Source organism: Pseudochaenichthys georgianus, chromosome 6, assembly GCF_902827115.2.
Source record: "Pseudochaenichthys georgianus chromosome 6, fPseGeo1.2, whole genome shotgun sequence".
NCBI lineage: Eukaryota > Metazoa > Chordata > Actinopteri > Perciformes > Channichthyidae > Pseudochaenichthys > Pseudochaenichthys georgianus.
In genome coordinates, this window is record NC_047508.1 from 36,812,246 (window position 1) to 36,832,744 (window position 20,499).

General features: G+C 41.4%; 1 protein-coding gene across 2 annotated transcripts in view; it reads right to left on the reverse strand.

Annotated features, from left to right (window-relative positions):
* The window catches only part of ptdss2 (phosphatidylserine synthase 2), a 33,371-nt gene extending 15,874 nt beyond the window's left edge, over positions 1–17,497 (reverse strand). Inside the window, exons 1-5 of one of the 2 annotated variants that reach the window (XM_034084975.2) lie at positions 17,261–17,497; positions 16,199–16,541; positions 10,710–10,811; positions 3,994–4,076; positions 154–221 (exon numbers count right to left, since the gene is read on the reverse strand). In XM_034084975.2, the coding sequence (XP_033940866.1) occupies positions 154–221; positions 3,994–4,076; positions 10,710–10,811; positions 16,199–16,425 (480 nt within the window). In that variant the 5' untranslated portion in view covers positions 16,426–16,541; positions 17,261–17,497. Of the gene's footprint in view, positions 1–153; positions 222–3,993; positions 4,077–10,709; positions 10,812–16,198; positions 16,571–17,260 lie in introns of both variants that reach the window. The other variant, XM_034084974.2, reaches the window with a different exon arrangement.
* Positions 17,498–20,499: the final 3,002 nt, after the last annotated feature.

The following is a 20,499-nucleotide window of genomic DNA, read 5'->3' on the forward strand; positions in this document are numbered from 1 at the left end:
TTTTGCATGATAGGTCCCCTTTAAATGTGAATGCCCACAAAGTTAAAATAAAATAACTTGTTCTGGGGGCAGACACTACGTCACAAATAAGGTCCAGTAGAACGTGTACATTCTGAGAATAGGTTTCAGCTTTAATATCACCAGCACACCAACCTGGAAGAGGATGAAGATGAGGAACAGCTCGTAGACGACAGAGACACACAGCCAGAACCTCCAGTATGCTACAGAGAGAAATAAAAGGGGTGAGAGTTTCAGCAAGCTAATCACAACAATGTAACAATTAAACATGTTGGATGTCATCTGTGAATTGATAACTTAAGTTTGAGTTTCTCTGAAGATTTAGGGTGGCAGATAAAATATTATTAACGTTATATTAATGTTATAGTCTGAATGTTATCTGAGAGATGCATTTAAAAAGGGGCCTTATTGTGCTTTTGGGGGTTTTCCCTTTCCTGTAGTGTGTTGTAAAGGTTTTTGTGCATCAAATGGTCTGCAAAGGCTAAAATCCCAAAGTTCCCTGCAGAGAGAGTTTCTCTCCCACACATGGCTGTGTGTATAAGTGCCAAATTAACTTGTGATTCTAAGATGTGCTGATTTAAATACTTCTGCATTATTAAAATCCTGAATAATAGCTTCATTTTGTTCCGAATAAATAATTCACAGAGTGTTTCTTCTATCCCCAAGGAGACAGTTGAATCCAATAACATTCAAGTACCACAGTCAGAGGGATTGCAACAGAGAATCTGGCTTCCTTTAAAGTTCACTTGTGAAAGGACTATTAATGGATGTAATTAAAGCCCACAGCTATCATAGCCAACCCTTAAATAACCTACAAAAGGATTAAATTACAATGTCATTATTCTACAGTAGTCGTTTCTTGTGTATCGATGTGTGGGCTGTTACACTCCCAGCAGGTGATCCACCCGGAGTTGCAGGGTGTAAATCTAAAAGTCCCTCTGGAGCTTTTCCCATGATAAAAAGCTGTGGAGCTTCAGCAGAACAGCACAGAGGTGAAAAACAACTCAAACTACTTGGCTGGCTCGCAGGTCAGGGAGCATGACGCAGTCTCTCCACACACACAGAAACAAAAAACCCTTCTGTTCACCAAAAGGGAGGGGAGACGAGGGCAGAGGTAAGGCAACAGCCCAGATTCTTGCCGGGCTACTTCAACGAACAACATTCAGAGTGCACCTCCATCTGACTTCCACACCCTGCTATCTTCTTTCCTTATTTTCCCTCTGGAGCTATTGGGAAACATGTTGATGACCTAAATAACAAACTACTCTCGTGAACTACACTTGTATAAATAGAAGCATCCCTTTATAGTTTAGCAGATTAAAAAAAGAGGTATATAGTGTCACAGTTTGAAAAACTACTCTCCAATCCAAAAAATGCTTTGACACATTATCCATGTCACCACCAATATTCACGAAAACTTTAAAACAACATTGATGCTCTCAAAACAAAGTTAAAATCAGCTGAAATACCTTGTAAATTGTAGTTTCGTGTCCCTCTTTCTGCATTAAAAAGCAGTTCACTGAACTCTTGGAGTAAGTGTTTAGTAAGTGTGAGAATGCTCCATTAACACCATGTTAAAAAAGATTGATTGTCCTTGACTTATATTACTGCTCTAAGCCAGGAGGGACGTCAACAAAATGTGATGAAGATGTTCATCAAGTGTGTTTAATTTCTTCTCTAGGGGATTCGGACCTATCCTATGCCAGGAAAACACCCCCCCTTTCTTGCATTTACTCATATGTCTCCTTAATGCTGACAATCACAAGCCATAGTGTGTATTGATTCCCAGCACTCAGAGGATCTTATCAGCCAACATGAGACTCTGAATTGTTGGTATTGATTTATTTAGAGGCAACTGCTCTTAGGTACCCCTCTACACAGGAAGGTAATGGAGTTATCGATAATACACATCATAATGTCCGACATCAGAGGGGCTTCTTTTGGTAACAGCATGCTGTATAGTGTACAGTGCTTGTTTATTACTGTAATGGCAGATGTATTTTCAATGTCAGTTTGTAAATGTGTGTTTTAAAGTTAAGAGGCTGTTAATAGATGGGTTTTGACCTTTCCCATTATGTAATTCATTCTTAATCTTGGCATGCCTTGCACCGTTCTGTATGCTGTTTAAAACTGAAGAATATTGCATTGGTGTAACTGAGATACATCTTTTATTTCATATTCAGATGGTATGTCAAATGCTTTCAATGCTCACTTCAAAAAGGCTGGTCACATCTTTGATGAGCAAAGTCATGACTCTCTGCTTGGTCGTACTCACAGCCCTAGTCAAGAAATGAACTCCCCTGTTTTTGATTTCGCTTATTTCTCGGTTTCTGAAGTCTTACAGGGTTTGCACTCAATTGATCCTAAAAAGTCTGCCGGGCCTGACGGCCTCGACCTGTTCTTTAAAAAAATGTGCAGCTCAGATTATAATTATATATATATATATATATATATATATATATATATATATATAGCACAACCAGTAACTGATATTTTTAATCTCTCCCTGTCCACAAAGATTCTTGAGTCCCTAGTTTCTACTCAGCTAAACATTTTTTAATTCACACAACATCCTTAACCCTATGCAATCTGGATTCAGAACAAAGCACAGTACTGTGACTGCCAGTCTGAAAGTCTTAGAAGATATTTAGGCTGCTTTGGATAAAAAAATCTGTTTGTGTTGCATTGTTTATTGACCTAGCCAAAGCATTTGACACTGTAGATCACAACATTATGTCTAATGTTATGTTGGTGTCTCGTTTCTGTCATAATGCCATTTGCTGGTTTCAGACTTATCTAACCGACCGCACTCAATGCGTCAGGCTGGGTAGTACCGTCTCTGACCCTGTCACCTTGGAGAAGGGAGTTCCACAGGGCTCTATTTTGGGGCCCTTGCTCTTTTTATTATATTTAAACAATATTTGTAATCAGATGCAATTTTGTACCTATCATATGTATACTATTGTATATTCATGTGCTTCTTCTCTGGATATGGCCGTTTCCAATATAAAATCAGATTTTATCACGCTGCAGCATGCGCTTATTGATTCAAAACTGCTATTGAACAGTAAGAAAACCAAAGCAATGCTTTTGGCTCCCAAGTCAGCATCCTCTTGCCTTTCCATTGACACCCTTGATGGCATCTCTGTCGAGTTTGTCGATACCTACAAATATCTGGGCTTTTGGTTGGACAGTAATCTGAACTTCAAACACCATATTGAAGTTCTAACAAAGAAATTGAAATTCACTCTTGGCTTCCTTTTCAGACTTAAATGTTGTTTTTCAACTTCATCCCGTAAAAGGTTGGTCTCTGGCTTATTCCTGTCCCAGCTGGACTACGGTGATACCATTTATAGATTTGCCTGTCCCACTGTTTTGGCCAAACTTGGCCCACTCTACCATGCTGCACTGTGTTCTATATTAAATGCACCCTATATGACTCATCATTGCACACTGTATAGCATAACTGGATGGTCCTCACTTACTATGCGTAGGATGCAGCATTGGTTTATATTAATGTATAAAGCCATTTTAGGTAAGCTTCCACTCTACATATGTGCCAGATTTGTTCCAGTTTGTAACTCTTACAACCTCAGATCCAGTGCCTGGATACGGTTCCAGGTTCCTGCTGTGCGGACTGGGACTGGAAAAAGGAGTCTTTTTTATTATGGGCCTTGGTCTTGGAATGACCTTCAATCACGCCTCAAACTGAGGGCACTTGTCTCAATAGCCTGTTTTAAATTGAAGTTGTCTGAAGTCCTTACCACCAGCTGCTCTTGCAGTAATAAGTAGTGCACCTTTCTTACTGTCCAAATGTGCACAATGTAGTGACTGCTTTTTCATCTTTTGTTTTCTTAGTTATGTTCTCTGTATTTTATATGTTTGTCTTATGTGTTATGTGTAACGTTGCTGCCTTCTTGGCCAGGTCAGCATTGTAAATTAGATTTGGTTAAATAAAGGTTAAATAATTCTCACCTGGATGTGGTCTGGTGAAGGGCCCATCTTTCGCTTGCGTCACTCCAAAACAAAGAAACACCAGGATGCTTGCCACAATTCCTCTTCACGGCCAAAACAAAGAAACACAAAAACATGCAATTTAAAGTTGTGTTATACAATACTATATTACTATGAACAAAACCAGCAACTGATTAACTAGAACACTGAGAAAAACCTGTCTTTCCTATAACTACAATTGATGCGTTTCCCTACTGTAATGATCAAAAACCATAGATTTTATTTTATTCATTTAATTGATTTATCTCCCAGCTTTACATTATAGTAAAAATAAATACAATGTGTAATGAATATAGGAAAAACACAACACTGTAAATGTACAGGAAACATAGAACTAAGCTAGCCAGAGATATGCTGGAAAAGTGGCAATGAAGATTTAATACAATAAGAGATTCAAGAAGATAACAAATATATTGCAGAACAGTGGATGGTGGCTTCTACTTTATATTTACCCTAAAAGTGATGTTGGAGCAGCTGATAACAGCACAAACTATTAAAGGAACCCAGCTTTCTGTTTGAGCTAAACTACATTTGCATTAAAAGTTGTAGATAATAAAAATGAATGTAAGGGATTATAATGACTATTTTGTCAACGTACTGTACAACTAGTTCTATGGGATCTGTTGAACAGATGTCTTTCTGTAATGAAGAAGCTCTCGGGTATTTATCCTGACAAGCTGGACTGGGCTGACAGCAGCAAATCCTGTTAAGAACCATCCCATAAACCCTCAATAACACCAACATAAAAACAAACAACAAACTGTCAGAAACACACTTTGTATGCAGTTTGCTTGTGCTTTTCATGCCATATACTCAGGGCTGCACATAACTGGTGCGCATGCGCACCCCCTGACAAAAAAGGAGCACCGCGAGCCATTTAGGTTTAATTTATTTCATCCGTCCGCGAGCACGACGGCATCTGCGATCCCTTGCTCTACCCCTCGCTATCGCTATCTGCTTTATGTGCTCCGCACAGTAACCCTGCTGCGAGACATACAGTGAACAGCGAACAGTTCATGAGCCCCCCCCCCCATTCATAAAGTCAAGTACCCCTCAAAAGGTCCGATTTATTTCATTTTAAGGATGCGCACCGAGCAACATCTCCAGGTGCTCCTTTGAGAACCAGGGCAAACAAGTTATGTTCACCCCTGCTTATACTTATAAATAAATGCCCACACAAAGAGAAGCTTTTGCTTAAAAGCACATTTTTTTTTAATCTGAAAGCTGTTCATTTCAAGCAACTTGTTCTTTCTTTTAGTTCACTTGAGGTCATTAAACAAAGATAGCTTTTTCTTGCATCAACCAAAACTCTTATCAGAGCCAAGTTGTGTGTGTGAGAAACTCTGAAGGCTGTTATCAGACCAGCGTGAAAAATATGTAAACTCGTGTGACCGACATGATGAAGGTGAGCTGCCGAAAGTAAACAAATTCAATCAGTTAAAAAAAAGTTTCTTTATGTTCACATGTATGTGGGATGTTATCAATACCACTCCAAAAAGATTCACAATGAGTGGTATTACAACACTATAGCCACTTCTACTTTTCATTTGAACGCCATGCTGTTATTTTCTAGAAGAATAGAGTCTGTAACCAATTGCACAACAACTTGAGGGTGGAGGGAACAGAGAGAAAAAGCATGTTCAAAACAAAAAAACAGCCAGCTAATAATAGCTAATTTATAAAACACTGCGTAGTAGAATGAGAAGCAACAGCAGTACAGTTTTCCTCTTCATTTCATAACGTCACAAACAAAACCAGCCACTTTGCTCTTTTTTACTTCTGACACACTGAAGGGTAGACAGTGCAATACCTAAGTTAGTTTAAAGAAACAGTGACCTGATATCTCTGATATTCCTTTCCATGGCCACCAGGGTTTTGTTTTTCTGTGAAAAAATGTGGCCTTGAAAGAGAGCCAGCTGGGTTCAAGGGGAGAGCTTCGGGGGAGGCGAGTGGTTCATTCTGCACCCCACCCACGTTGGTGTGGCTCTGGCTTCATGCCAAACGGTGCTAAACGTGAGATTAACATTGTGGTTCTTATTGGCTGGTTTGTTATGGGACCTATTCATCAGGGACATGATCCACAAAAGATTGAGTAACACACAAACTGTTGCCTTTATACCAACATACAGTTATTTCAAATAAGAAAAAAGGAGTGGTGGTCAATGTCTGACTGAAATATTACAAAATGCAGATGGCGATTAGGTTAAGGCTATAATCTGACAAACACATTTTCTTTATTTAGATTAATGGATTTGTATGCCTGGTCCTTAATCAATAAAGTTATATTTAACGAGCTGCTCGCTGCTCGTTCACAGCTGCTCGCTGCTTGTTCACCTGAGGAACAGGTTACACGCCGTCAGCGCTGAGACGTGATCCACCTTTGCTGAGTTCCGGATGTGAGCCACGTTCAACCTCATCCACTACAGCGGACCCGAGTTCCACTAAAGGCTCGTCGGGAAGGGTTTCAGGAGCCACTCCACACTGGGCGAATCACTTCTGGGATCCTACTTTTGCCCGCTGAGTGGATTTAGCACGAGAGGGAGCAACTCTTGCAGAGATAAAGAGTCGGAAGTGTGGTCCCGGCTCTCCTCTCGCTGCCCTTCTCGCCGCTCCTCACACCGCGTATCGCCGCTCCTCACACCGCGTATCGCCGCTCCTCACACCGCGTATCGCCGCTCCTCTTGCCGCTCCTCTTGCTGCTCCTCTTGCCGCTCCTCACACCGCGTATCGCTGCTCCTCTCCGCGCCTGTGCTCCCGGCGGAGATGTAAAGTGGATTAAACAGCCGGTGTAACGCGGTGGGATTACCTTCTCGACTCTGCTGTGCTGCTGTAGCTGAGGCCTGCTCCACCTTGCTCCGGGAACAGCGTGGATACTGTTGTGCTGGACTGGGAGAATGGCGGGTGTCGTGTTTCTGCTGTGCCTTTTCTTGGCTGTACTGGACAAGGAGAAGATCGCTAGTCGTCCTGAACAATCTACTGGATTCGGGTATGTTCTGTCGCCCGCAGTGGACATCCCCTGTACAGTTTCGGAGGTGTTGCACAAACAATTGCTGGTTGCACTGTCGCGGACATTTATTTCGGAAAATGTTTGTCTTTCTCACATGCCTGCCACGATGGTCCTTCAGAATTGTTTTTTAAACTCTAATCTCACTTTCGCGAAGTTTGCTGGTGACTCTAGATCAACTGACAATGTATGTGTGTTGATTAAGAGGAAAAGGTGCCTGGTATTTTTATTGTTGTTACTATCTGGAAATGTACAGCCAAATCCAGGTCCACCTAGCAGTATTAGTCAAATAGCTACTCCTGCTGATTTTATATCTAGATCTGGGCTAGGTTTAATTCATTTAAATGTGCGTAGTCTGTTACCTAAATTAGATTTTGTCCGTATTTGGGCGAGTTCGACTGATGCTGATGTCATTGTCTTATCAGAAACGTGGCTAGATACATCCATTTTGGCCTCTGACATTTACATAAATGGTTACAGTGTATATCGTACTGACCGGCCTAAAAAAGGTGGTGGCGTTGACATTTATGTGAAAAATAAGTTTTGTGTAACTAATATGGTTTCCAAATCTGTTGGTAAACAGCTAGAATTTTTAGCCGTGAATATTGAGGTAACAAAGGGTCAACAGCTCATGGTGGTGGGCTGCTACAGGGCTCCTTCGGCTGTCAAGGACTCTTTATCGTCTTTGGCAAAACTGTTATCGCAACTTTCCTACAAGGAAATAGTGCTGCTTGGTGATTTTAATTGGGACTGGTTAACTTCTGTGTCAGAGGATTTTAAAAACCTGTGTACCTCTTTGAATTTTACCCAGATTATAGACAGTCCTACTCGCCCAAATATTAAGTCCCCAAACAAATCCTCCTTAATTGATCTAATTTTAACAAATGTTCCACATAAATACTCATCTGTGGGAGTATTTGCTAATGATGTGAGTGACCACTGTGTTGTAGCCACAATTAGGGACACTAAGGTCCAAAAGGTTAAACCATGTGTCATCACAAAGAGAGACAAAAAACACTTTGTGGAGCAGGGTTTTGTGCATGATCTGTTTGATTTTGATTGGGGTAGAATCAATTTGTGTGCTGATGTAGAAACTGCATGGTCTTATTTTTATCTTGGTTTTATGAAAATTATAGATAGACATGCACCTCTGCGTAAATTTAGAGTGAAGGGACGAAACAATCCCTGGTTTTCTGCTGAGCTGTCTAGTCTCCTTCATGAGAGAAACAAGGCCTGGGCAAAGGCTAGGAAATCAGGCTCAGAGGTAGAATGGCTACGTTTTAGGCAGCTAAGAAATAGCTTCACATCCCAAATAAAAAGTGCTAAATCAAAGTACTATTTGTCAGTTACCACAGAAAACCTGAATAACCCTAGGAAATTTTGGAAAGCCATAAAATCGATTTCCACTGGTGATATCCCAAATGAGCTACCTCCGTGCCTTACCACAGCATCTGGCACTATATCAGACAGGGCTACTATGCTAAATTGTTTTAATGAGCATTTTGTGTCTTGTGGCTCTCTGTTTGGCTGTGTGGCTCCTGTGAACGCTCCAATCCGTGACTCTGAACAATGTGGTCTGGAAAACCCTTTCAGTTTTACTCCTTTAACTGTTGGTATTGTTCATGAAGCATTATCCAAGTTAGATCCTAGGAAACCGGCTGGCCCGGACAACTTAGAACCTTTCTTTTTAAAGATAGCTGCAGATTTTATTGCTCCACCTCTTACTTCTCTTTTTAACCTCTCCCTCAGCACGAACACAATTCCAAAAGTATGGAAGTCAGCTTATGTCCTGCCTTTACTGAAAGGAGGGGAGGCAACTATTTTAAATAACTATAGGCCCATCTCTAAATTGTCAGTTCTGGCTAAGGTTCTTGAACGACTTGTGAGTGAACAAGTAAAGGAGTTTTTATGTATAAATGACATCCTGTCTAAACATCAGTCAGGATTCAGAAAGAAACACAGCACCATCACTGCCACGATGAAAGTGGTGAATGACATTACTACTATTTTAGATAATAAGCAGAGTTGTGCAGCTCTGTTTATTGACCTTTCCAAAGCGTTTGACACCGTTGATCATCGCATTTTAAAGCAGAGGCTACTCAGTATTGGCCTATCCAGCCTTGCAGTGGGGTGGTTTGTGAACTACCTCTCTGAAAGGTCCCAATGTGTTCATTTTGATGGACTGTCTTCTGAATGGTTAAACATTTCTAATGGTGTACCACAAGGTTCTGTTTTAGGACCACTTTTATTCTCCATATATATTAACAGCGTAGGTGATAATGTGGATGAAGCTACTTTACATTTTTATGCGGATGATACTGTGATGTAATGTGCAGGTCCCTCCATTCAGGAGGCTGGTGTTAAATTACAGGCTGTTTTTAACACTATTCAGACTCAGCTCTCTGAACTAAAGCTTCTTTTAAATGTGGATAAAACCAAGGTAATGCTCTTTTCAAAAGCTAAAAAGACACCAGAGCCTGTTTTAGATATTGTAACTACGCAAGGAACAAAACTTGAAGTTGTTGCCTGTTACAAATACCTGGGTATCTGGGTGATGATTGTCTCTCTTTTAAACTCCATGTCAATAACCTGCTTAAAAAGCTGAGGGTTAGGCTAGGTTTCTTCTACAGGAACAAGTCCTGTTTCTCGCTTGAGGCCAGGAAAAGGCTAGTCACTGTGACCTTTTACCTGTGCTGGACTATGGGGATTTGTTGTATATGAATGCACCTGCCAATTACCTGAGCAAATTGGATGCTGCGTATCACAGTGCTCTGAGATTTGTCACAAATTGTAAAGTGCTTACACATCACTGTACACTGTATACCAAGGCAGGTTTACCATCACTCTCTGTACGGAGGCTCAGTCATTGGTACACGTTTATCTATAAAGCGTTGTTGGGTAAACTCCCGTATTATATCTGCTCTCTGATAACACAGAGAGTTGCAAGCAGCTATTGTCTGAGGTCACATGATGTAGTCTTGTTAGATGTGCCAAGAGCAAGGACTGTCTTCAGTAAGACAGCTTTTATGTGCGCAGCTCCACTTGCTTGGAACAATCTTCAGCAAGAATTGAAACTGAGCAATCTCATTCCTCTGCATGTTTTTAAAGCTAGGGTAAATGAAATGCTTGCTGATACAATGGGCACTTGTAAATGTCTATAACTATGTATCCTGTAAATATAATATATAATGTCCTTTATTGTTTTATGTTTCATGTGGAATCTATATGCTGCAGGTCTCCCTTGAAAAAGAGATCTATGATCTCAATGGGACCAATCTGAATAAATAAAGGTTTGAAATGAATATTGATAATAATAATAATAAATGCAACCACATCCACATATTTTTATGTATATGGATGTTTTTTACATTTATATGAAACTTTAAATATCGGTGCATTTATTTACATTGAGATGAATCCGACCCAATACAGGGAAGGGAAACAAATCCAAATGTAAACCCAGGATGACTAAACATTTAAAAGGCAAAAATACAATTAAAGTTACATATTTTCGATGCTGATCACTAATAAAGTTTCCTTTCAAGATAAACGGTTGTAAAAATAATTATGTTTAACTTCAGTCCCATCAAAAGACCTCAGGTGGTGAGGTGGACTGTATGAGTGCAGCCGGATGGTTCCTGCAGGGTTTTTAGGAAGTGACGAGCCCACTGACCTCTTAGTGTTGTAGGCCGTGTCCTGGGGGGTCTCCTCCAACAGCGTGACATAGACCAGAGCGCAGGTCAGGATGAACAGCACCGTCACAGTGTGGGCTCGCCTGCAGAGACACAGAAGGGACAGACAGAGGGATATTAATAACACGTGCCAAGAGGAAAAAGCTGCTGGAGAGAAAAATACTGTCTGACAGTATTTGAGGTCACATAGGAAAACGAATAGCAATATTAAAGAGGACGTATAATGCTGATTTTCAGGTTTTATAAATTGTAGGCCCCTTTAAGACACCAATCAGAACAGATTGTTCATCATTAAAAAAAAAAGGATTGTAAAGATCCTTAGCGTGAGTGTGGAAAATCTGTGTGTCTAATAGCCAGAAGAATATATAATGAAGGAAGTCGAGATGAGAGAAAACAGATGTCTGGTAAGAAAGTGGGTTACTTCAGCGGAAAATTGTTACAAAGAGGGTGTGTAGCAAACACAATACACAAAGAGGTATGGATTTTACGAGTCAGCTCAATGTTTTCAATCACTTCGATGGAGCAATAGACTGGACTTCAGCAGGGTCTGTTAAACTTGCGAAATGTTTTTGTATTTGAACTTGAGTTTTTATGACGTTGGCCATAAGCGTACATCTCCCATATCACCCGGCGGCAGGAAACAACCCTTAGCCTTAGCCGTACGACAGAAAATAACAGATCATACATACATGCTGTAGCGGCCAAAATCATATAGAAATAAAACAGATAATTAACTTAAAATAATACAGCCGCTGAGGCACTAGTTAGCGGATCTTACGCAGGGCAATGATCATCCAAGTCCAGACAAGAACCTCCATTTGTGCATTTTATTCCAATAACAAAGCACAATGAACAGGTGTTCTATATCTCTTTTCCTATGGCTTTCCTTTGTGTGGCTTGAAACACCCTGGTAAAAAAAACGTTTGCCTACTCGTGCTCTGGCTCCCACCACCACCACCACCTGTCTCCAATATATACAACCAGGTGCTCTAATCACCCAGTGCCCAACAATGCCTTCAAAATAAAAGCATAGAAACTACTTTAACTTATGACACTAAGAATACATTTACAATAAACAGCAAGAGAATAAATGTTAAACTATTAAATAATATAAAGAGATATATAGCTCCAACACATGCTATAACATTGAATTAATAATAGATTAATTTTGTTAGCGCTTTTATAGATGCTCAAAGACGCTTTACAGATATCGTGAAAAGAAAAGAAAGGAACAACAAATAAATATATAGTTAAAGTCAAATAATACAAAAACAATCACACATTAAAAGCCAGATTGAAGAGGTGAGTTTTTTGAAGGTGGTGAGGTCAGTGCAGTCTCTGATGGGTTGTGGGAGTGAGTTCCTGAGGGAGGGGGCAGCGACGGAGAAGACTCTGTCCCCCCAGGTTAGTATTAGTCCACTAACTGTTACTGGGCAGTAACAGTTCGTAACAGTTTAACAGTTTAACAGTTTAATTTTCGCACCTATAGCCTACCAGTCATATTATTTCATCCAGTAGCCTAGTTAATCTTTCACCAGAAAACCGTTGAAAATGGCTTTTATGATGTTCCGAGGGATTCGGCGGCTCAGCCTCTCGTGCTCACGAGAAAGTTACCGGTGCGCCAAGTAGGAAGCGGAGCGCACAGGAGACAACCGTTTAATTGCAGACCGTTATGTTTATGTTGGGAAATGGCAGTGCATACATTATTTGAGATATATTTCAAACTCAGACTTCATTTTAAGGACATGTCGGCCAGGGGTGTAGAGCTATTTGTTTAAGCACCGGATTGGCAAAACAGGAGAGTAAACCAGTCTGCCTTGATCTATGAATTCATGTCCGGGACTCTCACGGCATCTGCTGCCCGCAGCTGTTTATAGAAGGAAAACCTCCTTCACTTCATGAAATGGCTGCAGCATCAGGAGGCAGCGGGACGTATAACTCCGCCTCTGAGAAGTGCAGCACCAGCGCCGAGAGCTGTGCCTTTTTACGCACCGCCTTCGCTGTGTTTACCTTCATCAGAACAGCTTAAGAGTGACTGCAGGCTGCTACGTGTTAACCACACACACCTCCACACACACCTCTACACACACATCGAACTGCCCGATTACTACCCCTTGTATTAGTTTTATGAAGGAGATGTCCAGTCACTAAGGCGTATGATGTGTGTGTGTATGTGCTCTGCTCAGCTCTGTGTGTTCGGTGTGTTTGTCCGACACGGCATTTGTTTTCAAATGACCATGAACAGTAATTCACACACATCCGGCTAACTCCATAGGTAGCCTATATGCGGGAGTTCCCAAAATAAATTAGTTTAATCTTAATCTCGATGTAGTGCTAAATGCTGTCGAACGTGCGTCACTATCATATAATATATCACACACACACACACACACACACACACACACACACACACACACACACACACACACACACACACACACACACACACACACACACACACACACCACACACACACACACACACACACACACACACACACACACACACACACACACACACACACACACACACACACACACACACACACACACACACACACACACACACACACACACACACACACACACCTTGTTTTCCCAGCATTCACTGGATTATCCGTAAATCATACAAACAAAACCAAAACTAGAATTAGGAGGGAATTCCGTCTCGTAGCGTTTGTGCACTGTTTTAAAATGTCGCTCCTAAATTACCCTTCTTCGATAAAGCCACGCTCGCATTGCAGATGAGACAGATGGACTTTGAATTGGAATAGATACAAAAATAATCATCATCCCACTCAGAGTGAAAATGATATATTTTGGGCTTTTTTTGCTTCTGCCATAATTGCGGTCTTGTGTGTGCGGACTGTCACTCCTGTTGACACGGACAACGTCAGCGCACTGCCCACCAGCCACGCCCCGACACATGGGGTCACGCCGGCCAATCACAAAGCTTTGATGCGTTCAAGTGCATTATTCTGGCACAGGAAGATTATGTTATAGGACATTTTCGATAAAACAGAATATTGTTGTTCTATTTTTAGACACATCTCGCGATCGACTGGTTGGGCACCCCTGGTATAGAGTATGTAATGGACTACCCCAGGAATTCTCAAAAATAGAAATCGTGATAAGCCGTTGAATGCTCTTTGGCAGACTGACAGGGACATGCAAAATACTGAATAGAGCAGTGGAGGAGTTATATTGATGTTTTATACTATGCTTGGATGGATCGGACAGTATTTATTGGCGTCCAAGATTGTGTTCAGGGTCGATTGAAGCCCTTCTGAACGCTTGACCTTGTGCCTGTTCTGTGTTTGTTTGCTCAGGGATCTCCAGCTGTTGAAAGCGCTCCATGCATATCAGTTCGAACACCAAACAGCATTGAGCCAGTGACCTGCCCATGAACCACAAAGCTCACTGAGCAATAAATAACCAACGGCCAGCAGTGTCAATTAACATAATGAGATGACAAGTATCGGGCATTAATGAGCATTGCGACCAGTGCTGCTTTATGTAAAGACGATTATAAAGCAATTTGGCTTTGATTGCAGCAGCATGTTGCGGGTACAGAGCACATTCCCTCTAAATTGTTGCTGAACTTTAGTGTTTGGTCCCACTATACAGTATAAACAAACATATTCATTAAGCTACACATCTCTCCAACTCAACTTGTCAGTGTCTTGTCGGAAAAGGGTAATGTTTACAATAGTGTCAAACAGCGTTTCCGCCAGGGGGCGTCTTGCCGTCATTTGACGCCATTATTCAGCTCGAGATCGAGAGTTTTCATCGCTTGAAATGACGAAAAGGAAAAAGGACAAGGACATCCCTCTGTTGGTGGGGCACAGGAGTCTGGTGGGATTCTTTTCGCCGCCAGCAAAGCGTGTTCCTGTGACGGAGATTGTACTGCCGGCGAGCCTGGGCGGGGGGTGCTAGTGGAACACGCGCCCTGGTCTGGCGGAAACACTGTATTTTTAAAATCTGTCATAAGCTAAAATCAAATTGACAAAATCAGGGATGGCGCTATCTTGGTCAGGCTCTGGTAAAGACACGGAGATAGAGCGAAACGTGGGGTTCCCTGCAAGGCCTCAATTGGTTTAGCATCACGTTTTATTAATTTATAGATTACTTTTTTTTTTAAGTAAAATGCATTGATAACTTCTTTGAGGCATCAGTATGTTGGTTGTGCCCATGATGTTGAGTGAGTGTGTGGTTGGGAAATAGATAATAAGATAATGAAAGAGTGTGTGTGATGGTGAGTAGGATTATTGGTCGTCAGCTGGCTGAAAACACAATAACATTTGGAGGCCTGCCACAGCAGCTGACCATAAACAGTGAACAACTTTTACCGATGCGTAACACCAAAGCATTTCCCTGCTTAGTGACATTTGCTTAACACAGCCATCCTCCAAAGATTTCATCATGATGTTGCTTTAGAATAAATACTTTGTCCATGTTTCCTGTCATTAGGGAAAATGTCACCAGGTAATCATTCTATACTGCAGGATGCTGGCCTACTTTCATATCCCGAATAGACCAAAGTATTTGAGCGTCTTTGTTCCTGTTAAAGCCTCCAGTAAGACGCTAACAGGAAACTTAGGAGGTAGAGGTGGTAACACAGTAATGAGGAATCCTCACTAATTGTTTCTCTCAGGGAACACCAGTCTCCTGTGCTGTCAACGATATTGGGTAGCTTTGCAGATTCTTCCTGCCCTTTGCTTTCCACACAGAAGCACGGCTTTACACACAAAGCACAGATGAGACAGGCATACACTTACTCAGGCTTATATATTCTTCTCCCGACAGGTTGATGGCCCATGGTGGCAGCATTTTCAGCAGGACTGCCGAACAGTATGTCACTTTTCCAGACTATCCTCGTGCCCACACATGGTAACACCTGCATCCTGCACATGTCCCCGCACTTGTGTATGCATTTGTGTCAGTGCGGGTGAATACAGGACTTACTCCTCCTGTTGGCCGCATTGACAGAATACCTGTCTCCACTTCAAATCTGTCATGGATATCTTTCTGCTGAAGTGGCAGGCTAGGATATTGGCTATTGGCTTGTCGACAACGAGCTCTGTACTTGGATGTGCAATGTAAGCATCAATAACATCCTGGCAGGCCACACACCTTTATAACTAACACCTTGTGGATGTTTAGTAATTTCATTTGATCATTTGAATAAGTTCACATTTCATCTTGAACACAGACATGCTATTAAAAACACAATATTTAAGACAAGGTCACAGTATTTGTAAGGATTAACTGAGATCTCCTGGGCCTGTCTTTCAGTTCACCTTGAAAGCTATAATAAACCACTGATGTCACCCCTTTTACGGGCATGCACTGAGAATTAGAAGTACTCTCATGTAGTCACTGATCAAAACAAACCCCATCACCTCAGATGCTGCAGCAACAGTCAGTATTTGACATGTTCTATTCCTGACATTGCCATAAAAAGCACTCACCAGAAAAAGGTGTTGGTCCCGTCGTCGTAGACTTCACAATCCACTCCACAGTTCCTCCAATTCATGCTCTCCCTGGAAGTCTGCTTCATCACATTAGCCTTGATGTGTGCGCTGTGATCCGGACAACCCGGCTCCCCGTCGTTGACCTGCGCGGTGGCGGATGTGGCGCACTTGCCGGTGGAGCTCATGGCAGCCACGCCGCTTTTCCTCGACTCGGGCTTGGTCATGGCTTTTGACTGCCCCTCGGTGCTTTAAACTGAGTCTGTGCAGTGTGATTTATCCCTGGGCTGGGCTCCAGTGTACGGTCATCCGCGTTAGCCCCACCCAAGAATCTGTCAGCATCCTGGGGAGGTTTGGAGAACGTTACTAAAACTAGGGAGGAGAGAATAAAACCTTAAAATCCTGCTGAACACCGCCCTGTATAGTATGCATACAACATGTGAGTTAGCTTCTTCTGCTCTGCCACCGCCTACTTATTATAACCACGGATGTGTACAGAAAACTACCGAGGTAAGACTGTCATGTGTCAGCAATGGCGATCACTTTCTGACATAACGTGTTTTAATTGATGCGTTCAGGTGATGAAACAGGTCACAGTAATGTCTACTCATATTATTCTCGTTCACATGTATAGATTTCACTTCTCCTGCATTACTTGCACATTAGTCTTCCAACATTCTCTTACACTATTTCATTTATATTCTGTTATTTCTTGCATAATTTATTTGTTTATAGTTTATGTCTTATATATATTTATGTTGCATTATTGGAGGAGCCCGGGACTTCCATTGCCATATGTACACTATCTACTGTGCATATGACATTAAGCCTCTGAACCTCCTGCACTGCCTTGATGTAAGACAGCTTTGCTAACCGTTAGCTCCATGTAGCAACCTATCTTTTGACTATGTGACCTTGCTAACTAAGCTAAGTTAAGAACAAGCTTTTTAACGATTAACCAACATATAACCATTATTAATCAAGGCTTTTTTTTTTTACACATGCTTTGTTAGAAACTGCCTTTGTGGTAGAAATCTTTACATTTAAGCTAACATCACTTACCAGTTGAATTTAATGGATTACTGACTGATCCGGATGAGTTCAGTGAGTCAACGTAAGCTGCTAACGCTACATCAATACACACGTTTGAAATCCCGTTTTGTTAGTAAAAAGAAAAACACATTGCGCAGTAAACTGTGTCCCATACTCCGCCTGGAGACTGGCTTTACTGAAGCAACAACAGACTCGATCCAGATTTAGCTTCACTCCAGACACACATCATATGGGCATGGCGTGTGTTCGGTGTCAAGCTAACGGCCGCAGCAAAACCATATCCGGTTCATTATTTTCAAAATAAAAGCTAATCCGTTGGTGTGAGTTGAAAATGGTTTGATATGTAAACACAATCTTGAACCCGGAAGTCTAACTCTTGTTACTTTTAACAATGTCGTTGAATTGATGTTCTGACGATGGTTCTGACTTTAAACGTTACACGTTAAACTGAGGATCATCCTTTGTACCCGCCCATCTACTTCCGACACATGGGACCTTGGTTGCGTTCGGATAGTTTAAAAATCAGCTCCTAAGTTCTAACCCTATCTCCTATTCCTTGACCTCTGAGTGAAACGTTAAGGGATAGTGGACAGGAGAATTCAAAAGGATTTAGGAGAAGAGACTACTGCTTTAGAGAATCCGACTGCACTTTCACTATCCGACGTGTTTATGATGCGCCAGCGGATGTCATTTTGTGCGTCTGCTGCTGTGGGGAAATTATGGAAACTACAGTTTTCTATACAGCGGACTACAACATGGATGTTTAATAAGAACGAGGGACTACTGTAAACTCATATAGAGACTCTGCAGCGTGCTCTGATGCTGTTGTGTTTTGCTTTATGAACGTGGACAACAGAGAAACATATTCTTCATGACCAAAGTTGGAATTGAAATAAAAAAGGAAAGTGAAACTTATGGTCGTCACCCTCTCCCTCCGGTCTACATTAGTACAAAACATGATCCCAGTAGGCTATGAACTATGAAAATATCTTAAAATCAATACAAATGTATTTATTATAAACGTTAGTCTTTAACACCTATCACTGTGTACATCACCATTCAAACATCTTTTAAAAGTTGAACAATCCCCACACAGCTCAGTGAAATATTGACTTTATTTGATCATTTCAGTAAAAACTAACGTTCATATTTCTCTTTTTGATTATAATATTGATGAACGTTCAAAACAAAGCACTTTGGCAACTTACCAAATACGTTTTAAAAAGCTTAATAAGCACCGTAACTTTCATGATATTATTTCTCCGTCTTAATCGATTGTTTCCGTGAACGGCCGACTGTTGTGTGACGTCAAATGCTGCGGCTGCAAGGCATTGTGGGGCAGTATTTTCTCCTCTCCTTTCGGTTACGGCCCGTCTACACTACAGGCATCAAAAAATCTTGAAGCTGGCGATTTCTCGCGACCAACAACCAATCAGGAATCTCCCGCCCGCCCCCGGCATACAAAGCAATAGCAATGTTAAAACGAAGTAAACTGGATATAAAGTCCCCAAACAGGCGAAAACCTACCAATTTCACCCACTGTCTCTGCCACCTCCCTCCATGCCTGGTTCCTCCGGTTTGTATCCCGGTAAATAGTTATGGTCGTAAAGAACCGGGTGATTTGCTACCGTAATTTCTCGTTTGGAATATGAGGAAATGAACTGGCTCTCCCAGCTTGCACGCGGTTTGATTGGCTAGCGCTTGTACTGGCGGGATTTGCATAAACGGGATTTGATTGGCTGATGCCAGCTTCGAAAGCATCGGGAGCATCAAAAGTTGAACATTGCTCAACTTTTGATGCTCACGATGCTTGCAAAGCCATGCCATGCTCCCCACAATGCAGTTCGGCGAAGATTCAAAATCTTCTACGTCACCCCATTCAAATGAATGGGCGAAGCGTTGAAAGCATTTTTCGATGCCTGTAGTGTAGACGGGGCGTTAGGGAGGTCCAGTAGTTCCTAAGCTAAAGGAGGTTATAAAGGAAGTTTGAAACCTCCTTTCCTATAATTCTAGAGATTCGAACGGCACTTATCATGGCTGCCACTGAGGGACTTCCGGGTCATTTCACTCCGTTAGGAAGGTTCCTAAGCTAAATGGACTATTCGACTGCAGCCTATGTATTGAAGTCAATGGGGAGAGTAAATGTATCTTTCCATCCCGTTTGAATTGTGCCATGAATTACATATATGATGTTTGTCAATATTAAAAAATTATTTCCATGTCAAAAAAGTCACAGTTTCTCGTAAAACTGTTGAAATATAAGACTATGAAAAATACGCAACTAGAAAGATTACAAATCCCAGAGTCGCGTAAATGAGCACGTTAGTTAGCATTACAACCTTAGCCTTGTCATTTGTATTAGCCTTTCAGGCTATGGTATTAGCCTTAACATGAAGTAACATTAAGTAACCCAACATTTTAAGCTGTAAGAGTAGTAGTCATATTTCGTGAATCCTTTGAAGGGTACTGTCACACCGGTGTGATCATTCTATAATACACCGTTTAAGCCCGGATGCCCCCGGGGGAGACATGCTAACGCTAACGCTACATTAGCATCAGCGATCTTTTCCTACTTCATGCTATCTGCACAAACGGTTAACATTGAACATTAAAAAGGTCAGGCAGTTCAGGGAGAATCGAAGGAAGGCAGGCAGCTTTGCATGACATTCTTCTGGAAGTGTTTCATTGTGGTGATAGTGATTTTTTGGCAAGACTAGTGACGGCCATCTTGGTGACGTGTGGTGTTGTGCGAGACCAGAGATGTAGTTCATTGAGCGGTTTCACACAAAAAAAGTGTTACTTCATAGTTTTACTGCAAAAACATTTTTTTGTAACTTGCAAAATAATCTTTTGAATTGAAAAACCTCACATGTAATTGGTGGTACAATTCAAACCGGATCGAAAGATAACTTTTCTCTCGCCATTGACTTCAATACATCATTTTTACGAAATAAGGTCCCATGGAGGTCCACCGGAAAGGGAGGGACTTCGCCTCTCTATACGATTTGTGTTCAGCAGTGTATGAGTTAATGTTAAAGTTTTGCTATATTGCTCCAACAATAGGTAACGTACAACGAATTCAAGTGTTTAAGGAGTTAAACTGCTAAAATAGTTTATCTAAAACCGTCACAACATGTTTTGGGTAATTTGTATGTCGTCACTTCCGTTCATCCTACATAATAAACAAAGAGATGAACAATGATGGCATTTAATAAATAAATACTTAATGATTTATTCAGTATTTTAAA